The sequence below is a fragment of the Scyliorhinus canicula genome, chromosome 4 (assembly GCF_902713615.1).
Source record: "Scyliorhinus canicula chromosome 4, sScyCan1.1, whole genome shotgun sequence".
Classification (NCBI taxonomy): Eukaryota; Metazoa; Chordata; class Chondrichthyes; order Carcharhiniformes; family Scyliorhinidae; genus Scyliorhinus; species Scyliorhinus canicula.
Window position 1 is genome coordinate 235,350,107 of NC_052149.1, and position 23,630 is coordinate 235,373,736.

The 23,630-nt window shown below is 47.1% G+C and overlaps 1 protein-coding gene across 7 annotated transcripts in view; it reads left to right on the top strand.

The window, feature by feature from the left end:
- LOC119965489 (protocadherin-10-like) overlaps nt 1-23,630 on the top strand; it is a 631,779-nt gene that overhangs the window by 87,205 nt on the left and 520,944 nt on the right. Inside the window, exon 1 of one of the 7 annotated variants that reach the window (XM_038796339.1) lies at nt 11,765-14,404. The exons of the other annotated variants lie outside the window; for them this stretch is intronic. Coding sequence (XP_038652267.1) covers nt 11,936-14,404 — 2,469 coding nt within the window. The 5' untranslated portion in view covers nt 11,765-11,935. Of the gene's footprint in view, nt 1-11,764; nt 14,405-23,630 lie in introns of those variants that run through there. 7 annotated transcript variants of the gene reach the window in all.

Here is a 23,630-nt window from a genome sequence, read left to right on the forward strand (position 1 = left end):
CCTTTAATAACTATTACACCTTAGTCACTTAGGGTAATATAGAACCCCAAAATCGCCAGAGTACAACATTACCATTATGTGTACCGATACGTGCTCCCCCTCCCCTCTCGACGAACAAAACCATCCGAATTCAAATCACAGATCTCAGTGACAACTCAACGTTCGTTCACCATATATGCAACAGAAAATAATGATGTCGATGCTTCAATTGGTGCTGTTTCAGCTCATGATGCGGATTCCAAGCAAAATGCTCAAAATAACTTTTTATATTTTGGATAACCGGATAGGCGGACTGCCCGCGTCCTCGTTCGTCTCAATACGTCCGGCTACTGGTGTGGTGTTTTCTCGACAGTCTGTTGATTTTGAGCAACTTAAAGAAATTCGTGTCTATGTGCAGGCGAAGGATTCGGGATTCCCTCCGCTCAGCAATACACTGAGCGTAAAGTGATTATCACAGATCAGAATGACAATGCCCCTGTAATTATATCCCCTTTACCAAGTACAGGGGCCGCTGCAGGAGAAACCTTGCCAAGTTCTGCCGACCCCCGATAACTTGGTTGCGAAAGTGACAGCCTTTGCAGTCGATTCTGGACAGAACGCTCAACTTTCCTACCAACTCAGCTCTACCGATGTCAGCCTGTTTACCGTGGCTTCAGAAACAGAAGTAATCTGGTCGATTCGCCAATTTGGGCGTAAAGGTCCACTCAGGCAAATAATTGCAGTTTGTGTGAGGGACAATGGATCCCCGTCCCTTTCCGCCACAGTGACTATGAATGTATCAGTGCAGGATGAGACTGCAGAACATGTATCTAACATCGGCATGTTGGGGAACTCTCGGCCTTGGATACACGATTTTAAATTTTACTTAATGCTATGTTTTGGCACGATTTCATTCCAATTACTAACGGCGATTGTGATCTTTGGAATTAAAGTACATAGGGGTAGAAAGAGAACTAATAGTTACTGTTGCTGCTTGCACATGTCCCCAGGAGGAATTAACTACATAGAATTCAAAACGTTAGCGTGAACATTCAAATACCAGCCAATTACACTGAGGTGTATGAAAGAGGGACTTTCACCCCGCCATTTCCCTATGGTGTGCCTCAGGATTCTACCATGATCTCTTTCCAAAGTTTGTTGGAGTGACTGCGCCCGTGATTGAGGCCTACAAAAATGGGGTTGACTCTCGACTATCAGGGGGCCAATGTGTTACGCGCCATTGAGTCAGAGGATAGGAAGAAAATAAGAGAAGTCTATAATTGATAGAATCATAACGGCAAACAAGGAGTCGATTCGGGCCATAGAGTGCGTGCATGTCCTCTGAAAAGTAAACCAGTCAGTCCCATTCCCCCGCTCTATCGCGACACCGCTGCAATCCTTCTCCCTCTGCCGCCGCTGGAGTGTCAATTTAATTTATTTTGAATAATTAATCGTCCCCACAATCTTCAGTAACTTCATGGTCATCACCACTCATTGCATAATACTGACCTTCCTCACACTCCTTTGCATTTCTTGCCTAAAACGTCTATATGTGTCCCCCAGTTCTTGTACCATAATCAAGTGGGAACCGATTTTATATTTCTACCTTATCGAAACCGAAAATACTCTTGTATTTCTCGGTGAAATGTCACCTCAATCTATTTTGTTCCAAGGAGAATAGGCCCAATTTGTTCAGCCTAACCTCGTAGCCATAACCTCTCGTGCCTAAAAAACATCCTGGTAAATCTCCTTTTCATGCTCCCAAGGACCCTCACGTGTTTCCTAAATTATGGTAACCCAGAATTGGACACAGTAATCTCCTTCTGCCTTAAGTAATAAAACAAACCCAGAACTTTATATATCTTGAGCACAACTTCTTTGTTTTTCTGCACATAACCTTTATTTATTAAAGCCATGATTTGTTCACTCTTCTCTCAACATATCTTCTCACGTTCAAAGATATAATTGTATGAACCCTATGCCCCTGCACACGCTTAATGAATGTATCTAATTAACTCGTTTTTGCAATTCCCTCTTCATTCTGCCAAAATGCATTTACTCGCACATCTCTGCATTAAATACCACCTGAAACTGGTCTGCCCATTTTTCTTGGACTCGTTTTGTACCACCCCCTTTTGCCATACCTCCATGTTTGCATCATCAGCAAATATTATATTTTTACTCTGTATTCCAATATGATATGCACAAATCAAAAATGTAATCATAGCGGTGAACTGGTGAATTTCTGGAACTGACATTCTCCAGTCTGAAATGCAACTACTTACCATGATTTGCTGTTTTCTACACTTAAGCCAATTTTATTTCCAAGTTGACTTTCACACTCCTGTTATATGACCCTCACTTTTGTTAAGCAGCCTTTTTGGGACAGATACAGGCAGAAGGGATGAGTTTGTATAATGCTTGGACTGAAGGATATGTCACTGGAAAGGGAAAAAAAGAATGATGCAAATGGTAAAATAATGCATGAGGTTGACATTTGCATATTGGTGACGTATTGCCGCCAGAAGTATGGGATGCTCTGCAGCTAAAACTAGCTTGTCTCTGTGATCGAATAAATAAAGGATTACAATCTCAAACAGTGCCAACGAGGAAGAACTTCTTCTGCAGTCTCGGGGAGGCAATGGCGTCGTAACGTTTGCTGGGACCCAGTTTAAATCCCACCATGGCAGATGGTGAAACCTCGATTCATTTTTTTTAAACTCTGGAATTAAAAGTCTCATGATGACCATGAGCCATTGTCGATTGTCGTAAAAACTCATCAGGTTCCCTTTGGGGAAGGAAACCTGTCGTCCTTCCCTGGTCTGGCCTATTGCTATTACCAAAGGAGCAGTGCAAATGAGGATTCTAAACCTGCTCACGTTCTGTGTATCTTCTTTGCAAAAATCGCATTTAGTGTGAAGATGAGTTAATAAGTTATCATAGAAGTCATAGAATTTTCAGTGCAGAAGGAGGCCATTCGGCCCATCGAGTCTGCACCGGCCCTTACAAAAAGCACCTACTCAAGCCCACGTATCTACAATTGCAGAGATTCCAGGGATGGCGGGACTGTCATATGAGGAGAGATTGACCAGGCTGGGATTTTTCTCGCTGGAGTTCAGAAGAATAAAGGGGGATCTCATAGAGACTTATAAGATTCTAACAGGACTAGACAAGAAAGATGAACGGAGGATATTACCAATGATGGGTGTGTCCAGGACCAGGGGTCACAGCTTGAGGATTCAGAGTAAACCATTTCGGACACAGATAAGGAGACATTTCTTCACACTAAGAATTCATGTGGAATCCAATACAGGAAGTAGTTGATGCCAAAACTTTGAATATATTCAAGAGGCGGCTGGATATAGCACTTGGGGAGAATGGGATCAAAGGCTATGGGGAGAAATCAGAATTAGGCTATTGAGTTGGATGATCAGCCATGATCGTGATGAATGGCGGAGCAGGCTCGAAGGGCCAAAAGGCCTCCTCGTGCTCCTATCTTCCATGTATGTTTCTGTGTACCCTATCCCCGGAACCCAGTAACCCCCATTTAAGCTTTTAGGTCACTAAGCGCAAATTAGCATGGCCAATCACCTAACCCGCACATTTTTGGACTGTGGGAAGAAACCGGAGCATCCAAAGGAAACCCACGCAGACACAGGAAAATGTGGAGACTCCGCACAGACAGTGAGCCAAGCCAGGAATCGAACCTGGGTCCCTGGAGCTGTGAAGCAACTGTGTTAACCACTAAGCTACCGTGCTGCCCTACTTGTTGTGAATAATTTTATATCTTTAGTTATGTATTACAATGCGTAAATTCCATAAATGAGTGTCCATTCCTTCCCTGCAGCTTTCAAAATATAATGGGTTGGATTCTCTGCTGTTGGGATTCTCCGTTGCCCCGGCAGGCCGGGGATTTTTCATCGGCACGGAGCTGCCCACAATGGTTGACTCCGGCTGGCGACACAGAGAATCCCCCGGGCGCGCCACACCAGAGATCCCGCCCCCGTACAATCATGACACAACTCGCCCAGGTAATGGGTTTGGACAGCCATTTCATTTTTAAAATATTAATTTAGAGTATCCAATTATTTGTGAGCAATTAAGGGGCAATTTAACGTGGCAAAACCACCCAGCCTGCATATCGTTAGGTTGTGGGGGCGAGACCCACGCAAACACAGGGACAATGTGCAAACCCCACACTGGTCTGGGATCGAAGTGGGGTCCTCTGCGCCGTGAGGCAGCGGTGCTAACCACTGCGCCACCGTGCTGCTCCGCCAGCCATTTCATAATGACTATAAATATGTGAAGTGTATTTCACAGGCTTATTCTGCCTCTTCTATCAGAATACCTACGATTTAAGCCTTGGTTTTCAAATGTTTAACTGAAAGACATTGTCGTACCAAAGTCATAATTTACGCTGCCGGGATTCTCCGTTGTGCCGGCACCGCGGGGATATCTGATACCATAGGCATGGGAAAAGTGGATAAATCTGGTGCGAACATTGAGCCTTGTGTCACCAGAATGCATGAGGCTGAATCAATCATTTTATATGACGTTTTAAAGTGATGAGAGTGACGGGACCACACAATATCTGACCCGAGGCACGGTACCACAGTAGTTAGCACTGTTGCTTCACAGCGCCAGGATCCTATGTTCGATTCCCAGCTTGGGTCACTGTGTGGAGTCTGCACCTGCGCCCTGTGTCTGCGTGGGTTTCCTACGGGTGCTCCAGTTTCTTCCCACAAGTCCCGAAATACATGTTGTTAGGTGAATTTGACATTCTTAATTCTTTTTCTGTGTTCCGGAATGTGGCGACTCGGGGCTATTGGCTTTTCACACTAACTTCATTGCAGTGTTAATGTAAGCCTACTTGTGACAATAAAGATTACTATTAAATTGTTGGTGTTGTTCCAATGCCTCTGTTGCCTTACCCTTCGTGGTGGCAGCGGTTGCCAGTTGCAGGATGATGTCAAAAGTGGCTTGGTCAAAAGTCTCTGCATTGCATATTTTATATAGGTGCACAAGGATTGTGTAACTATGGACAGTTGTAATGTCCGCTTTAAAAAGGTTGCTTTTGAAGGTGCTTGGCAGAGCAAGCTCAAAGCACAGTAAGTCTATGAGCTCACACTAGGGATGATTCAAGCTAAGATAGTGACAGGGGTACTACGTTCAGGACTGCCAGGGGCCATCCGACCGACAAGTCGCACAAAGTAACATTATTGTCTGCTGGAAACGTACCAGTAACAGTACATCAGATAATCGATCAAACCAAGCACCGAACCAACAGGATCGCACTGGAAGATTTAAAAGAACAAGAGGTTTCATGAAAAAGCAGACAGAGTGAAATATGGATAAAGTTTTCTTGGAAAGCTTTTGTGCAAATATAGATTACTGCAAAACCAAGGAGCCAAAAATGAAGTACCATTCAGTCTATTTGAAACCTAGTGCCCCAAACAACAGGGATGTCCATCGGAAAAAACAACAGTAAAACAATTGGGTACTCTCAATTTTAAAAAAAGGTCATGATGTGGAGATGCCGGCGTTGGACTGGGGTGAGCACAGTAAGAAGTCTTACAACACCAGGTTAAAGTCCAACAGGTTTGTTTCAAATACCTGAAGAAGGAGCCGTGCTCCGAAAGCTCGTGTTTGAAACAAACCTGTTGGACTTTAACCTGGTGTTGTAAGACTTCTTACTGTTAAAAAAAGGTAATTGACGGTGACCGAAGAAACTCGAGCAATCCAGCAGAAACCAATGGAAGTAGATGCCTGGACTCCAGTGCTACACAGGGACATTGGATTTGGATTAGATTTTGTTTATTGTCATGTGTACCGACTTACAGTGAAAAGTGTTTTTCTGTGAGCAGCTCAACAGATCAATAAGTACATGAAAAGAAAAGAAAAGACATAATGGGGCAACGCAAGGTACACAATGTAACTACATAACACCGGCATCGGGTGAAGCATACAGGAGTGTAATGTTAATTAGGTCAGTCCATAAGAGGGTCGTTTAGGAGTCTGGTAACAGCAGTAACAGTGCAGGAAATAGCCTAGATGTGCATTGCACTGTTAGCGAAAAAAAGAAGTCTATGTCGTTAATGTGACGAAATCGCGAGGGGGCGTGGTTTGTGAATGTGAACAAAGAACAAAGAATATAACAGCACAGGAACACGCCCTTCGGCCCTCCCAGCTTGCGCCGATCCAGATCCTTTATCTAAACCTATTGCCGATTTTACAAGGATCTACTTCCCTCTGTTCCTCGCCCGTTCATATATCTGTCCAGATGCATCTTAAATGATGCTATCGTGCCTGCCTCTACCACCTCCGCTGGCAAAGCGTTCCAGGCACCCACCACCCTCTGTGTAAAAAACTTTCCACGCACATCTCTCTTAAACTTTCCCCCTCTCACCTGGAAATCGTGACCCTTTGTAATTGACACCCCCACTCTTGGAAAAAGCTTGTTGCTATCCACCCTGTCCATACCTCTTATAATTTTGTAGACCTCAATAAGGTCCCCCCTCAACCTCCGTCTTTCCAACAAAAACAATCCTAATCTACTCAACCTTTCTTCATAGCTAGCACCCTCCATACCAGACAACATCCTGGTGAACCTCCTCTGCACCCTCTCTAAAGCATCCACATCCTTCTGGTAATGTGGCGACCAGAACTACACGCAGTATTCCAAATGTGGCCTAACAAAAGACCTATACAACTGTAACATGACCTGCCGATTCTTGTACTCAATACCCCGTCCGATGAAGGCAAGCGTGCTGTATGCCTTCTTGACCACTCTATCGACCTGCGTTGCCACCTTCAGGGTACAATGGACCTGAACTCCCAGATCTCTCTGTACATCAATTTCCCCCAGGACTCTTCCATTGACCACATAGTGCGCTCTTGAATTACATCTTACAAAATGCATCACTTCGTATTTGCCTGGATTGAACACCATCTGCCATTTCCAATCTATCTATATTTTGCTGTATTCTCTGACAGTCCTCCTCGCTATCTGCAACTCCACCAATCTTAGTATCATCTACAAACGTGCTCATCAGACCACCTTTACCGTCGTCCAGATCATTTATGTATATCACAAACAACAGTCGTCCGAGCACGGATCCCTGTGGAACACCACTAGTCCCCTTTCTCCATTTTGAGACACTCCCTTCCACCACTACTCTCTGTCTCCTGTTGCCCAGCCAGTTCTTTATCCATCTAGCTAGTACACCCTGAACCCCATACGACTTCACTTTTTCCATCAACCTGCCATGGGAAACTTTATCAAACGCCTTACTGAAGTCCATGTATATGACATCTACAGCCCTTCCCTCATCAATTAACTTTGTCACTTCCTCAAAGAATTCTATTAGGTTTTTAAGACATGACCTTCCCTGCACAAAACTATGCTGCCTATCACTGATAAGTCTATTTTCTTCCAAATGTGAATAGATCATATCCCTCAGTATCTTCTCCAACAGTTTTTCTCCCACTATCCCTGCTACTCTTCTTAAACAAAGGGACAACATTAGCAATTCTCCAGTCCTCCGGGACATCACTCGTGCTCAAGGATGCTGCAAAGATATCTGTTAAGGCCCCAGCTATTTCGTCCCTCGCTTCCATCAGTAACCTAGGATAGATCCCATCCGGACCTGGGGACTTGTTCACCTTAATGCCTTTTAGCATACCCAAAACTTCCCCCTTCCTTATGCCGACGTGACCTCGAGTATTTAAACATCCATCCCCAGCCTCAACATCCGTCATGTCCCTCTCCTTGGTGAATACCGGTGCAAATTACTCATTAAGAATCTCACTCATTTCCTCTGACTCCACGCATAAATTCCCTCTTTTCTCTTTGAGTGGGCCAATCCTTTCTCTAGTTACCCTCTTTCTCCTTCTATACAAATAAAAGGCTTTGGGATTTTCCTTAACCCTGTTAGCAAAATATATTTCATGACCCCTTTTAGCCCTCTTTATTGCACGTTTGAGATTTATCCTACTTTCCAGATATTCCTCCAAATCTTCATCAATTTTGAGTCGCCTTGATCTTATGTATGCTTCCTTTTTCATCTTAGCTAGTCTCACAATTCCACCCATCATCCATGGTTCCCTAATCATGCCATTTCTATCTCTCATTTTCACAGGGACATGCCTGTCCTGCACTCTAATCAACCTTTCCTTAAAAGTCTCCTATATTTCAAATGTGGATTTACCCGTAAACAGCTGCTCCCAATCCACATTCCCTAGCTCCTTCCGAATTTTGTTGTACTTGGCCTTTCCCCAATTTAGCACCGTTCCTTTAGGACCACTCTCGTCTTTGTCCATGAGTATTCTAAAACTTACGGAATTGTGATCGCTACTCCCAACGTAATCACCGACTGAAACTTCAACCACCTGGCCGGGATCATTCGCCAATACCAGGTCCAGAATGGCCCCTCCCCGACTTGGACTATTTACATGCTTCTCTAAAAACCTCTCCTGGATGCTCCTTACAAATTGTGCTCCATCTACACCTCCAACACTACATGAGTCCCATTCAATGTTGGGGAAGTTAAAATCTCCCATCACAACCACCATATTGCTCCTACATTGTTCTACAATCTGTCTACATATTTGTACCTCTACTTCACGCTCGCTTTTGGGAGACCTGGAGTAAAGTCCCAACAATGTTACTGCACCCTTCCTATTTCTTAGCTCCATCCATATTGCCTCAGTGCTCCAATCCTCCATCGTGCCCTCCTTAATCACAGCTGTAATATCATATCTGACTAGTAATGCAACTCCTCCACCCTTTTACTTCCCTCTCTATCCCTCCGGAAGCATCTATACCCTTGGATATTTAGTTGCCAGTCTTGCCCTTCCCTCAACCAAGTCTCAGTAATATCAATAACATCATATTCCCAGGTACTAATCCAAGCCCTAAATTCATCTGCCTTACCTGCTACACTTCTTGCATGAAAACAAATGCAACTCAGACTGCCTGTCCCTTTGAGTTCATCTCTCTTCCCTGTCTACTCTTCCCCTTAGTCACATTGAGTTTATTATCTAGTACCTTACTGGCTTTAGTTGCTGCCTCTTTATTGACCCCTAATATCATAATATGGTTCCCATCCCCCTGGCGCATTAGTTTAAAACCTCCCCAACAGTGTTAGCAAAAGCACCCCCTAGGACATTGGTTCCAGTTCTGCGCAGGCGTAGACCATCCGATTTGTAATGGTTCCACCGCCCCCAGAACCGGTTCCATTGTCCCCATAATCTGAACCCCTCCCTCCTGCACCATCTCTCAAGACACGTATTCATTCTGACTATTCTTGAATTTCTACTCTGGCTGTCTCGTGGCACTGGTAGCAATACTGAGATTACTACCTTTGAGGTCCTACTTTTTAACTTATCTCCTAACTCCCTAAATTCTGATTGTAGGACCACATCCCGTTTTTTTAATACCTATATTGTTGGTGCCTATATGCACCACGACAACTGGCTCTTCACCTCCCCCTTCAGTATGTCCTGCAGCCAATCTGAGACATCCCTGACCCGTGCACCCGGGACGCAACATACATAGAACATAGAACAGTACAGCACAGAACAGGCCCTTCGGCCCTCAATGTTGTGCCGAGCCATGATCACCCTACTCAAACCCACGTATCCACCCTATACCCGTAACCCAACAACCCCCCCTTAACCTTACTTTTATTAGGACACTACGGGCAATTTAGCATGGCCAATCCACCTAACCCGCACATCTTTCGACTGTGGGAGGAAACCGGAGCACCCGGAGGAAACCCACGCACACAGGGGGAGGACGTGCAGACTCCACACAGACAGTGACCCAGCCGGGAATCGAACCTGGGACCCTGGAGCTGTGAAGCATTTATGCTAACCACCATGCTACCCTGCTGCCCCTTCGGGACCATTCGGGAGTCTCGTTTTCGACCACAGAAACGCCTGTCTACTCCCGTTACGATTCAATCCCCTATGACTATAGCCCTGCCAGTCTTCTTCCCGCCCTTCTGGGCAGCAGAGCTAGCCACGGTGCCATACGCCTGGCTACTACTGCCTTCCCCTGGTGAGTCATCTCCCCCAACAGTATCCAAAACGGTATAACTGTTTTGGAGGGAGATGACCGCAGGGGGCACCTGCAGTGCCTTCCTGCTCTTTCTCTCCCTTTTGGTCACCCGTTCCCTGTCTCCTTCACCAATCCTAATCTGCGGTGTGACCAACTCACTGAACGTGCTATGTGGTCATGGATTACCTTGAATGGGGTTGTGAAGGAAAACTCTGTGGAATGATCTCAGGAAACTAGGTAAAATAGTGATTCACGTTGCATTAATTCGTGTTCAATGATAATGAATTGAACTTGTCCTGCTACCACAAGGTCTTCAGTTACCAGACCAGGCATCCCTATTTGTTTTTACGCTGGCAAAAAGTTGTGATCATTGTTATTACCCTCATATTTAAAGTTCTCAACCTTATTAAGAATATTTCAGACAAGTGCCAGCAACTGTAGAGGCATTTAATTCCGCGTCTGTATGTTAAATTGAATGGTGTTGCAAGTGCGCAGTTACCAGACCCGCTTCTTTTATAACAGACTAACAAAGAGAACGAAAAGACTTGGGGAAAGCGAAATTATCAAATGTTCATCCGAATTTCAATCAATCCGACAATGCCAATAATGACTGCATTCCGAATTATGATATTATATTTTAACGTTTTTTAGTATCCGCTCAATATGTTCTGAACAAGATCGACAGTTCGTTCCCAGGTTGTTGGCGTTCAATTAGAAATTTGCCCAATTTATTAATTATCAAACAATAAAACACCGGACTGTTACACCTCTTAACAGATGCGCATAACGAAAATTTGCCATTAAAGTGTAGTTTGTGTGGTGATAATTCATTGCATACACCCCCCTCCCGCCCATGACCCCAGCACCCCTCACCCCCGAGTAATCTTCGTATTCCAATTTAGATGTCCAAAGATGTGCGGGTTAGGTGGATTGGCCATGCTAAATTGCCCGCAGTGTCCTAAAAAGTAAGGTTGGGGGGGGGGGGGTTGTTGGGTTACGGGTATCGGGTGGATGCGTGGGTTTGAGTGGGGTGATCATTGCTCGGCACAACATCGAGGGCCGAAGGGCCTGTTCTGTGCTCTCCTGTTCTATGTTCTATAGATGCAGCGAGGAAGGCAATATCACTTGTCCGGTAATGTAGTGATTGATTTCAGATGCTCGACCCTGAGTCCTCGCAAATAATACTGCCAAGGACTGACAAGCGAATTATACGCCCCCCCCCCCCCCCCCACTCTTCTCAATGGAAAATGGGGAAAGACAATTTGTAAAGGCGAGTGTAACTTCCAACGATCGTCGTACAATTTCAAACGAGGATAAAACATTTGCCAATCCAAATCGGATAGTGGGTTACAATCAGCTGATCATTTCGTGATGATTGGATGAGTAAATCTGTATATCAAACAAAAGATACATCAATCAGACACACGCAATGTCAAAGCAATTATACTGAACACTAGTCAGGAAATAAAACAAATCATATGAACAATATCGACCAGAAAAGCAAATTAAAGTTGCACAACTATAAATGCGTAATGCGATTCCTCCCGCGTGCAGTAGAGGCACTGCTGCTTTAAGATAATGTACTACTATTATTGGCCGAGTCTCTTTGTGTAACTGTCTACCAATGAGATGGAGAAATGTGGCCGGAGATCCAGCACCACTCCCCCTACACCATATTCTACGCACCGGAGAATCAACGCATATCATTCGGCGCTCCGGGCAGAAAGGAAGGATACATCTCAGGGTTTTTGAATCAGCTTGGAAACCAGGACAAATACCTAGAATTTTGCATTTCTTCTAGATTAGAAGGTAATTTATAAATACGCTTTCAGACTAAAATCGAGACACGTAAAATTAATCGGAGATCCTGACATTTATATTTATAGTACTAGCACAATGGGCGGTTGGCTAAATATCAATTTGACTCAATTGTCTGTTCTTTATCTGTTACTAATGAGTGTTTCGGATTCTGTCTGCGAAAAAATTCGCTACACATTTCCGGAAGAATTGGAGGTTGGTGCCTTTGTTGGGAATATTGCTACGGACCTGGGGTTAGATGTGAAGCAGCTATCGGCGCGCAGATTTCGAATTGCAACTGGAGGCAAAAAAGAATATCTGGACGTGAATTTAAACACTGGAGCTCTCGTCATAAAAGAAAAAATGGACAAAGAGCAGCTTTGCGAGCACGGGCTGACATGCGTACTGCTGTTACAGGCTGTGATTGAGAAACCATTAAGGGTATATCGTGTAGAAATTGTGATTCTCGATATAAACGACAACGCGCCCGTGTTCAAGACAAGCGAGTTAAATATTGAAATCCCAGAATTACAGCCAGCAGGAACTAGCTTCCCTCTCCAGAGGGCGATTGACCCGGACGCTGGAACCAACAGTGTTCGCTCCTACCAACTAAGTTCAAGCGAATATTTCACTTTGAAACCACAGTCCGAGAGTGAAGAAAATTATGTCCCTGAGCTCGTACTGGAGCGAACCCTAGATCGAGAGCAACAGCCAGCTCATCAGTTAACACTGACCGCATTTGATGGAGGAACCCCAGAAAAATCTGGAACCACCAAGATTACAATTACTGTGCTTGACGTGAACGACAATGCGCCATCGTGTGAGCAGAACATCTACCAAATCACCACTGCCGAAAACCCCCCCCAAAATACTTTGATTGTAAAAGTCACAGCGATCGATATGGACCAAGATCTAAATGGTGAGATAATCTACGCTTTTAGCGAACATACTCCTGATAAAGTGCGTGAGGTGTTTAGCTTGGAGTCAACAACAGGAGAAATCAGAGTAAGCGGTATCCTGGACTTTGAAGAAGCAGAAAATTATCAGATTTCGGTACAAGCTAAGGACAGAGGTACCCGTTCATTGTCAGTATACTGCAAAGTTCTGATAAAGGTTATTAATATTAATGATAACTGTCCTGAAATAATAATGACTACTGCATCAAGCTCTATTCCAGAGGATGCTGCCAAGGACACAGCAGTAGCCCTTTTCCAAGTTACGGATCCAGATTCTGATGAGAAGGCAAGTAGTTATTGTCGAATGACCAGAGAGATCCCATTTCGGCTCAAAAGCTCTTTTAACAACTACTACACATTAGTTACTAATGGCGAGTTAGACCGTGAAAAAGAGTCGGAATACAACGTTACCATTATATGCACGGACAGCGGCTCCCCTCCCCTCTCAACTACTAGAACGATCGGAGTTATGGTCACAGATATAAATGACAATACGCCACGTTTTACGCAGCCTTCTTTCACCATGTATGTAACAGAAAACAATGTTATTGGTGCTTCAATTGGTGCGGTGTCAGCGTTTGATCCAGATTTCAATGGAAACGCTGAGCTGTCGTATTCTATTTTGGAAAGCCAGGTGCAAGACTTTCCTGCATCCACTTTCATCTCAATAAACTCGGTCAGTGGTGAAATGTTTGCACAACGCTCCTTTGATTTTGAACAATTAAAAAACATTGAGGTCCATGTACGAGTGAAGGATCATGGATCCCCTCCACTGAGCAGTAACATAACAGTGAATATAATCGTCGTGGACCAGAATGACAATGCCCCTGTGATCCTGTCACCTTTGCCAATCAAAGGATCTGAAGCAGAGGACACAATGCCCAGATCTGCAGAGCCAGGTTACTTGGTTGCAAAAGCGACTGCCACAGATGCTGATTCTGGAGTAAACGCTCAAATGTTTTTCAAACTCCGTCGGCCGACTGATGAAAGTTTGTTCACTGTGGCGTCAGAAACAGGAGAAATTTGGACGATTCGTCACTTGGGTCAGAAAGATTCACTCAGGCAAAAAATCGTAATAATGGTGAAGGATAATGGAACCCCGTCACTTTCATCTTCAGTCACCATTAATGTATCAGTGCAGGATGATGCAACCGAAAATGCATCTAATGTCGGCACATTGGGGAGTGCTGGCCCATGGAAATATGATTTAAAATTTTATTTAATGATGATTTTTGGTTCAACCTCGTTCCTACTATTTGTGGCGATTATAATCCTCGCTGTTAAGGTGCACAGAAGTAGAAATGAAATTAATAGTTACTGTTGCTGTTGGCACCCGTCTTATCTTTCAAGAAACGATTCTTTCCATGGAGTCCAAAAGGCGAGTGCGAGTATTCAAATTCCACCCAATTATACCGAGGTTTATGAAAGCGGGACCCTCCAACAAACATTTGACTATGGCGCGTTCCAAGGTTCAGCCATGAACGATTTTACCTTTCTACAGTTAGAAGGTGTGGCCGCATCCAATATTGAAAGGAAGAAAGGCACATGTCACCCCGCAGAATGTGGAATTGCATCAAACTCTCCGAACAAGGATACAGCTAAATTTCTGCAGGTGAGTGTTGTGTGGAGAAACCATTAAACTCCGCTTATGCGATACATTAGTGTAAATACCAACGCACTGTGTTTGTGTAAAATGTGGAATGAAAATAGAAAATGTTGGAAATAATTAGCCTGTTTGGCAGTCTCAGTGGTTTGGGTCAGTGACTCTTCATGTAAACCGAGATTGCTTTGAGGTGCAGCAGATTTTAATGAAGGCGGCAGGAGGAAAGGAAAGTCCAAACTAGGAGCTCACATTGTAATCAACGGCTGCATTATATTAAGTTGTAAGAAGTGGAACTAAATCGCTATCATACCGGAGAAATGTGGCTGTCGTCTTCGAGGACTTGCGGGGAGATGGTATCTTAGATATTGCATCTTCTGCGTCTGCATGGGAGGATGATTTTGGAACCTACTAGACTCTGCAACTTCTCTGGTAATCCAGAGACTTGGACAAATAAATTAGAGAACGTCAGAGCGCAGCAAAAAGTGTTTGTTAACGGAATTGCACTGATTAAAATAAGTAGGGAAATAATCAATCAATATAGTGTTTACAGCAATAATAACCATCTAACAGATGAAATGTTATTTTTTAAAAAATGAATTCTCATTGCTCGTCGCCTTCGGGGAGAATAGACCCGATGCCTCACACGCCAGGGACCCCGGTTCAATTCCGACCATAGATCACTGTCTGTGTGCAGTTTGTACATTCTCCCCGTGTTTGGGTGGGTTTCCTCCGGTTGCTCCGGATTCCTATCACAGTCCAAACATGTGCGTGTTAGGTGGATTGGCCATGCTAAATTGCCCCATAGTGACCAGGGATGTGCACGTCTCGTTGTGGGATTGCGGGGATAGGTGGGAGTGGGTATGGATAGACTAATTCGAAGGGTCTCTGCAGACTCTATGGGCCGTATGGCCTCCTTCTGCTCTGTAGTTCTTCTATGATTCTATGATAGACACTCTCCGCCAGGTATGACTTGCTTTAGGCTCGAGACCTACAAGGATGCATTTTACTTTCAACGTCCATGTTGTCCTGGCCTAGCTAATCAATCCGCCAGGTTAACTAAGGATAGGAACTGAAAAGTAACAGGAAATCATACAATACCTCAGATAAATTCAAACTTTCCACATTATTTTGCTGACTGGAACTTCAGTTGTGCTCGTGTCCTCCAAATAATTCATTTTATTAGCCTAGACTGATGTCTGGCAAAATTTTATATCATGTAATCTTCGGGGTTAATATATACTGTGAATAGGTGAAGCCCCAACACCAGATTCCCATTTCAAAATTCTGTCCATATTGCATGATTTTACTTTTATGTTGTCCCATACATATCCTGTACTTTTTCTCCCTCCCCGCCCCGCGGGATATTAAATGCTACCAAGGCCACTTAAGCCCACACCTCCGCCGCCATACCCCGAACCCAGCAACTCCACCCAATCGCTTTGGACACTGAGGGCAATTTATCATGGTCAATACACCAAATCTGCACTTCTTTGGATTGTGGGAACAAACCGGAGCACCCGGAGGAAACCCACGCAGACACGAGGAGAAGGTGGAAACTCCACACAGACAGTGTCCCAAGCCAGAGCTGTGAAGCGACGGTGCTAACCACTGTGCTCGTGAGGAGAGTAAATTTCCTTCCCTGAAGGATATTATTGAATATCTTGGAGTTTTAGGACAATTCCTGATTAGGCCATGATCACTATTAAATGTTTTACATTTATATTTGAATCCAAGCCCTCAGAGCATCATCTTGGGCCTCTGAATCACTAGTCTGGTGAGATTACCACTACACCATCCTATATTGGCACAATTAAAATCTAAAGCAAGGATTCTGCATTCCGGAAGGTGAGTGTGGTGTCCGGAAGATATTACACTTCGGCGATGTAATTCGGTATTTTCAATACCGAAGCACTGTGCTTGTATAAAATCTGGGAAGAGGGTGAGGCATGAGCAGTTGTCTCAGTGAGTAAGGATGCAATCATTTGAAGAATGCGATCATTTATATTATGCGAGTGGGTATGAGAGTCAACGGTGGAGACTTCGAGAGTGAAATTAAAACATTAAAAAGGATTAGAACTGGGATTTAAGTGAAGCAAAGGCCCACCGCCCCCTCCCCCGACCTAGCCACGCCAACTTCGTCATTACCACCAGTAGCACGGCCAGCATCAGAAGCTGACATTTCCTCGTCGATGTGAATGTCAAGTGTGGCAAGTATGAAGCAAGTGCTGAAGTGGTCTTGTTTCGGAATTTAAACTATCATATATATTGTTTCAAAAGGACCAGCTGATGATAGGAATAGGGTGAGTTTCTCAGAGAAAGTACAGCATCGTTTTCTGCAATAATATGTCAGAGGTAAGAAGCGGTATGTCATTCGACTTTTAGTAAAGAACCAGATTTAGTTAACACGCTAATGGTGTCTGAAAATGTACTTCGTAACAATCATAACATGTTCAAGTTAAATATAAGACATATATGGTCGAAAGCTAAAAAGGTTCCAAATGTAGGTAAATCTGGCACAGGTGTTATGAGAAAAATACTTTTCGCAGTAGACCGAGCAAACCCATTAGCCAACAAAACGATGTAAGAATAGTGGGAAATGTTCAAAAAGGTTTTAACTGTCATACAGAATCAATGCATACGTCCAAAGGACGAGAGCTCTCTGCGCTTGGCATTTTATGTTTTACATACACCTCCCCCCCCCCCCCCCCCCCCCACCCACTATTTCTCCTGGTTTAATTAATTGACATATTTGGACCATTAAAAGTGGAATTTGACTTTAGTGACAAGAATAAAAACACAGGCATTGGACACACTGCTGTGGAAGAAGGTCGGCTACTTTTGAAGTGATTGTGGACATCAGATTTTCAGTGATGTAGAAATTCTGGGGCTGCACTGCGAAGTAAAATCAATAAGTAGGCCACCTCAATAAGTGAATGCAAGATGCATTTGTCTTAATGAATGCCGTATTTAGACCTTTGGAAGAATATAAACACGAGTATATTGAACTGATTTGAATTGCAGAGGTTGCATTGCATGGCAGACCTGGATAAGCTATTGATAAGTCTTTGCGATTTCTATATCAGAGCAAAGCGTTTGACTTTTCTCTTTCAGAATGATTAATTATTGGCTTGATTTATGTACAAGATCACGGTTGGCGGACTGTTGGAGAGAAACCTAAAATGTGCGACGTGAATTGAAACAATGACTGAATTACTTACGTCGGGAGCGCGTTACCTAGTGTTATAACGGTGTGTAAGATGAACAGTCATTTATCAAGTCATCGCTGGACACACATATGCATCGAACATTTTGAATTTATCAATTACCCTCACGCAAAGCTGTTGGCCTACAGCAGCTACTCTGTTGCATCTCCAAAGGACACATTTATGGAGACACAGAGTCTATGCCGCTCTCAGAGAGAGATTATGTGATCCAGTTCTTGCATGAAATGATATTGGGTGGGATTCTCCATTTGCCGACGCCAAAATCGGGAATGACGATTGGGGGCTGAATCAGTTCCGAGGCCAAAAATGCGGCGGGTGCCGATTTGTGGTCAGATCACTGGGCGAAATTCTCCGACCCCCACGACGGGTCGGAGAATAGCGGGAGGGCCTTCCCGACATTTTTCCCGCCCTCCCGCTATTCTCCCCCCCCCCCCAACTCCCGACACGAATCGCTGCCGCCGTTTTTTTACGGCCGGCAGCGATTCACAGCTGTTCGATGGGCCGAAGTCCCAGCCCTTTACGCTGTTTTTACGAACGGCAAACAGACCTGGACTGGCCGTTCGTAAAAACGGCGGGAACAACTCGCTTTTTATAACCATGACACCGATTGGCACGGCAGTACCACGGAGGTGCCAAGGGTGCCATGGGCCCGCGATCGGTGGGCACCGATCGCGGGCAGCGGGCCCGATGCCCGCGCACTATTTGTCCTTCCGCCGCCCCGCAGTATCCATTCGCGGGGCGGCTGAGGGGCATCCCGGCCCGCGCATGCGCGGGTTTCGCGCAAATACGCGATGACGTCATCCACGCATGCGCGGGTTGGAGTCTTCCAATCCGCGCATGCGTGGCTGATGTCATATGACGTGTCAGCCGGCGCTAACTCCGGCAAGCGGGCTTAACGAAATTCGTTAAGCCCGTGATGCCGGAGCTTGCGGCGTCGGGCTGCTAGCCCCGGCCGGGGACCAGAATCGGTTCCCGGTCGGGAAGGGGCGCGCTGGCGTCAAACCCGCCCGGGTTTGACGCCAGCCTTACGATTTCTCCCGTTTTGGGAGAATCGCGCCCACTGTTCTCCGTCACGTCGACAGCTGCGTTCCAAAACACAAATTCAGTAGACATCGTTTGCAAGTCATTAGCCGCCCGACCCGGTATTCTCCATGGGCTCCGCGATTTTCAACCTACAGTTCTGGATTGCACAGTTCACTTGTGCTTTTAAAAATCGTGAAACTGGCGTTGTGGCTACTCAGGGAGAGGAGGTAGGGCCCGGACAGGAGCGAGGGGGGAGGGGAACTGCCTGTGGGGGGCTGTTGACAGGGCTGTTGGAGCGGGTGTATTGTGGAGAACAGGCCGAGTGGCTGGGGTGACTCCACCCCCCCCCCCACAGGACTGGGTTGGTGTCCAGGCACAGACCGCCATTATGGTGGCCACCATATTGTGGCACCCTCTGATCACCCACCTTGACCCCTGGTTCTGCAGAGTGCACTGACCATATGGGTGCACCCACCCCCGAGCCATGCACTGCCCCCCACCCAAACCACCCCTCCCATCCAATCCCCGTATCACCTGGCCGCCAACCACCGGCGGCCCACCCAGTGGAACCCCCACAGTAGCCATTGGTGAGGACAGTGCCAGGCAATGGTTCCCCTGGCATCAGGGATGGGCCCCAGGGCCAGAGGCCCCCATGGTGTTGGGCACTGACAGGGCCAGGGGTGCAGGGAAGAGAAGGGGAAATGACTGGGGCAGAGCCCGCAATGTCAATCGGGACCACCATGTACCCAGTCGACCTGGTTGGGAAGGGGGAATGCACTATGCTAACCTGTGGAGCTTTCGCCCCTTGCAGACAATGGATATTAGAACACAAACAACAATGGTGGCCTTCCTGTTAGTCGCTGCAGCCCTGGGGGATGCCCTGCAGCTGTACGAACAGGAGCTGTTTGAGGAGGAGGGGGAAGCTGCAGGAGTTGAGCAGCAGAGGGTGCAGCAGAGCGGTTGGCTGGTGGCAGCTAGCCAGGTTGCCCAACAGGCCGAGGAAGGGGTGCTGCCAAGAAGGCACCGCATGAGGCCTCATGTCTACTGGCACCGCAAGTCATTCAAGGACCAGCTGGACCTGTCATGCCTTTGAAGACACCGGCTGCAGAGAGGCAGCATGGCACATCTACCAGGTGATGTAACACCTGGCACAGTGGGGGAATGGGGGAGGACACCCGCTCCCGGTGGCCGTCAAGTTGATGGTCATCCTGAACTTTTACGCGATGGGGTCCTTCGAGGTGCAGAGTGGGGACCGGTCCAGGATCTCACAGAGCTCGGTACACAGGTGCATCCGCCACATCACAGAGGCCATATATTCCCAGGCAGATGAATACATCCACTTGAATGTGGATGGAACCCACCAAGATGCCCGGGCAGCAGGGTTTGCTACCATGAATGGGATGTCTGGGGTCCAGGAGGTGATCGACAGGATGCATGTTGCCCCCATGAGCAATGGGTGATGACAGGCCACTCTCCACCAACTGAAAGGGGTTCCACTCGATGAACGTGCAGCTGATCTGTGATGCCTTCATCATGACACATTCAGTAGTTCCTGACAGCTTCGACAGCACTTATTGCTGAGGTGTTGACTCTTGGGTGACCGGAGTTATCCACTGTGGTCGTGGATGCTGAGGCCTATCCGGAAGCCACAGACTGACATGGAAACCCGCCACAATGATGCACATGCAGCGACCAGGGGTGTGATCATGCGGTGCTGCGGGCTCCTGATGATGCCGTCCTGGATTGCTCTGGTGGGACCCTCCACTATGATTTTGGGAAAGCCGACTGCATCGCGGCAGCCTCCTGTGTCCTCCAGAACACCACGTGGTAGAGTTGCAACATGCTGGAGGGGGAGGATGAAGGCAGGCAATGTCCAATGAGAAGAATGTGCAGCAGGGTGAGATGGGCAGGACAAGAGCCCTGCCAGGCACGTGAGGCCTCACAACATGAGTGGCAAGGCCAACGTGCACCAACAAGGAGCCATAGGGGGGGACACCCTGGGGACACAGTCATCGCATTCCAATCCCATAGTCCCGCTCCCCCCCCGCCCCCCCCCCCCCCCCCCCCCCCCCCCCCCGCCTGCAACCCCCGCCATGATACATTTTTTTTTTATAAATGTTTTTATTCAGTTTTCATATTTTATATTGAACAAATTACAAATTGTTAGGAGAGAAAAAAAAACACGCAAAAATTAACATACATATTTACAGGTAAGCATCTTCGTAGTAGTAACTGCGCCCCCCCCCCCCCCCCCCCCCTCAACATGTTTATTTAGTTTGGTTTTGGGCCTTAGCTAGCCATCGAACCGCCGTACCGAACCTGTAGCCCCCCCCCCCCCCCCCCCTCCCGCTACCTTCCCCCGACTATTCTTCCTCTTATACATTGGCCACAAATAGGTCCCGGAACAGTTGCATGAATGGCTCCCACGTTCTGTGGAAGCCGTCGTCCGACCCTCGGATGGCAAATTTGATTTTCTCCATTTGGAGAGATTCCGAGAGGTCGGAAAGCCAGTCCGCAGCTCTGGGCGGTGCTGCTGACCGCCAGCCAAACAGGATTCTACGGCGGGCGATCAGGGAGGCAAAGGCAAGGGCGTCCGCCCTCCTCCCCAGGAATAGATCTGGCTGTTCTGAAACCCCGAAGACCGCCACTATCGGGCATGGCTCCACCCTCACTCCCACCACTTTGGACATAGCCTCGAAGAAGGCTGTCCAGTACTCCACAAGTCTGGGGCAAGACCAGAACATGTGGGCGTGGTTGGCCGGGCCTCTCTGGCACCGCTCACATTTGTCCTCCACCTCCGGGAAGAACCTACTCATACGGTTTCTCGTTAAGTGGGCTCTATGTACCACTTTTAGTTGCGTCAGGCTGAGCCTTGCGCACGTGGAGGTGGAATTGACCCTATGCAGTGCTTCGCTCCAGAGTCCCCAACCTATCTCCATCCCCAGGTCGTCCTCCCATTTCCTTCTTGTTGCGTCCAGTACGGTGTCGTCCCTATCTACCAGTCGGTCATACATGTCACTACAGTTCCCTTTCTGTAGGATACTTGCATCCAGTAGGTCTTCCAGTAGTGTCCGTCGTGGCGGTTGTGGGTATGTCCTTGTCTCCTTTCGTAGGAAGTTTTTGAGCTGCAGGTACCGTAGCTCGTTCCCCCCAGCTAGCTGAAATTTCTCTGTCAGTTCGTCCAGTGTTGCGATCCTGTCGTCCGTGTATAGGTCCTTGACTGTCAGTGTCCCCCCGTCCTGCCTCCACCTTTTGAAGGTGGCGTCAGTCAGTGCTGGTGTGAACCTATGGTTGTTGCAGATGGGAGCCCTGTTCGACATTTTGGTCAGGCCAAGTTGCTGCCGCAGTTGGTTCCAGGATTGGAGGGTGGCTGTCACCACTGGGCTGCTGGAGTGTTTTTTGGGTGGGGATGGGAGTGCTGCCGTGGCGAGGGCCCGGAGGGAGGTTCCCATGCAGGAGGCCTCCTCCGCACGCACCCACTCAGCTTCTGGCTCCTGGATCCATCCCCTTACTCGCTCGGCTGTTGCTGCCCAGTGGTAGAATTGTAGATTCAGGAGGGCTAGCCCTCCCCTGGTTTTTGTTTTTTGTAAGACCTTCTTTGGGATCCTAGCATTTTTACCCCCCCATACGAACGCCATGATGAGTTTGTCCAGCGCTTTGAAAAAGGCCTTGGGGATGTAGATCGGAATGGATCTAAACAGGAAGAGGAACCTGGGCAGTACGTTCATTTTGATCGTCTGAACTCTCCCCGCGAGGGAGAGCGGGAGTGTGTTCCATCTTTGCATGTCCTTTTTAACTTCCTCCGCCAGGCTGGTGAGGTTCCAATTGTGGATCCCTTTCCAGTCATGGGCTATTTGGATCCCCAGGTAGCGGAATTTATGTCGGGCTTGTTTGAACGGCAGCCCCTTTAGTGCTGCCCCCTCCCCCCCTTGCGGGTGTACTGGGAAGATCTCACTTTTGCTCATGTTGAGTTTGTAGCCCGAGAAGGCTCCAAACTCTTTCAGGAGCGCGATGATTCCGTCCATGCTGCTTTGTGGGTCCGAGATATAGAGGAGCAGATCATCCGCATAGAGTGAGACTCTGTGCTCTCTACCTCCCCTTCGGATCCCCCTCCAATTTTTTGCTGCCCTGAGCGCGATTGCTAGCGGTTCAATTGCTAGTGCGAACAGCAGCGGGGACAGTGGGCATCCTTGTCTGGTGCCACTGTGCAGCTGGAAGTATTGGGAGTTGGTATTGTTGGTCTGTACACTCGCCATGGGAGCGTTGTACAGGAGCTTTACCCAAGCGGTGAACCCTGTTCCATGCCCGAACCGCTCCAGTACCTCTATGAGGTATTTCCACTCGACTCTGTCGAAGGCCTTTTCTGCGTCCAGGGAGACGATCACCTCTTGTGTTCTCTCCCCGGAGGGGGTCATTATCACGTTCAGCAGGCGCCTGATGTTCGCGGTAAGCTGTCTACCTTTGACAAAGCCCGTCTGGTCCTCTGTGACTACCTCAGGTACACAGTCTTCTAGCCTCTTGGCTAGGATTTTGGCCAGTATTTTGGCGTCTGCATTCAGCAGAGATATGGGTCTGTATGACCCACATTCCGTTGGGTCTTTGTCTTTCTTAGGTATCAGCGAGATTGAGGCCTGTGCTAACGTGGGTGGCAACGTGCCCCTAGCTAGCGAGTCTGTGAACATCTCCCGCAGGTGCGGGGCCAGCGCTGTCGCAAATTTTTTGTAGAAGTCCGCCGGGAATCCGTCCGGTCCCGGCGCCTTCCCCACCTGCATGGAGCTAATGCTCTCCATGATCTATCCCAGTGCTAGTGGTGCTTCCAGATCCCGTTTTCTGCCCTCTCCCACAACTGGTATGTCCAGTCCGTCAAGAAACCGGTTCATCCCAGCCTTCCCCGTTGGGGGCTCTGAGGTGTACAGCTCTTGGTAGAAGGCCTTGAAGGTTTTGTTAATCCTCTCTGGTTCTGTTTCCAACGTGCCTCTGGTATCTCT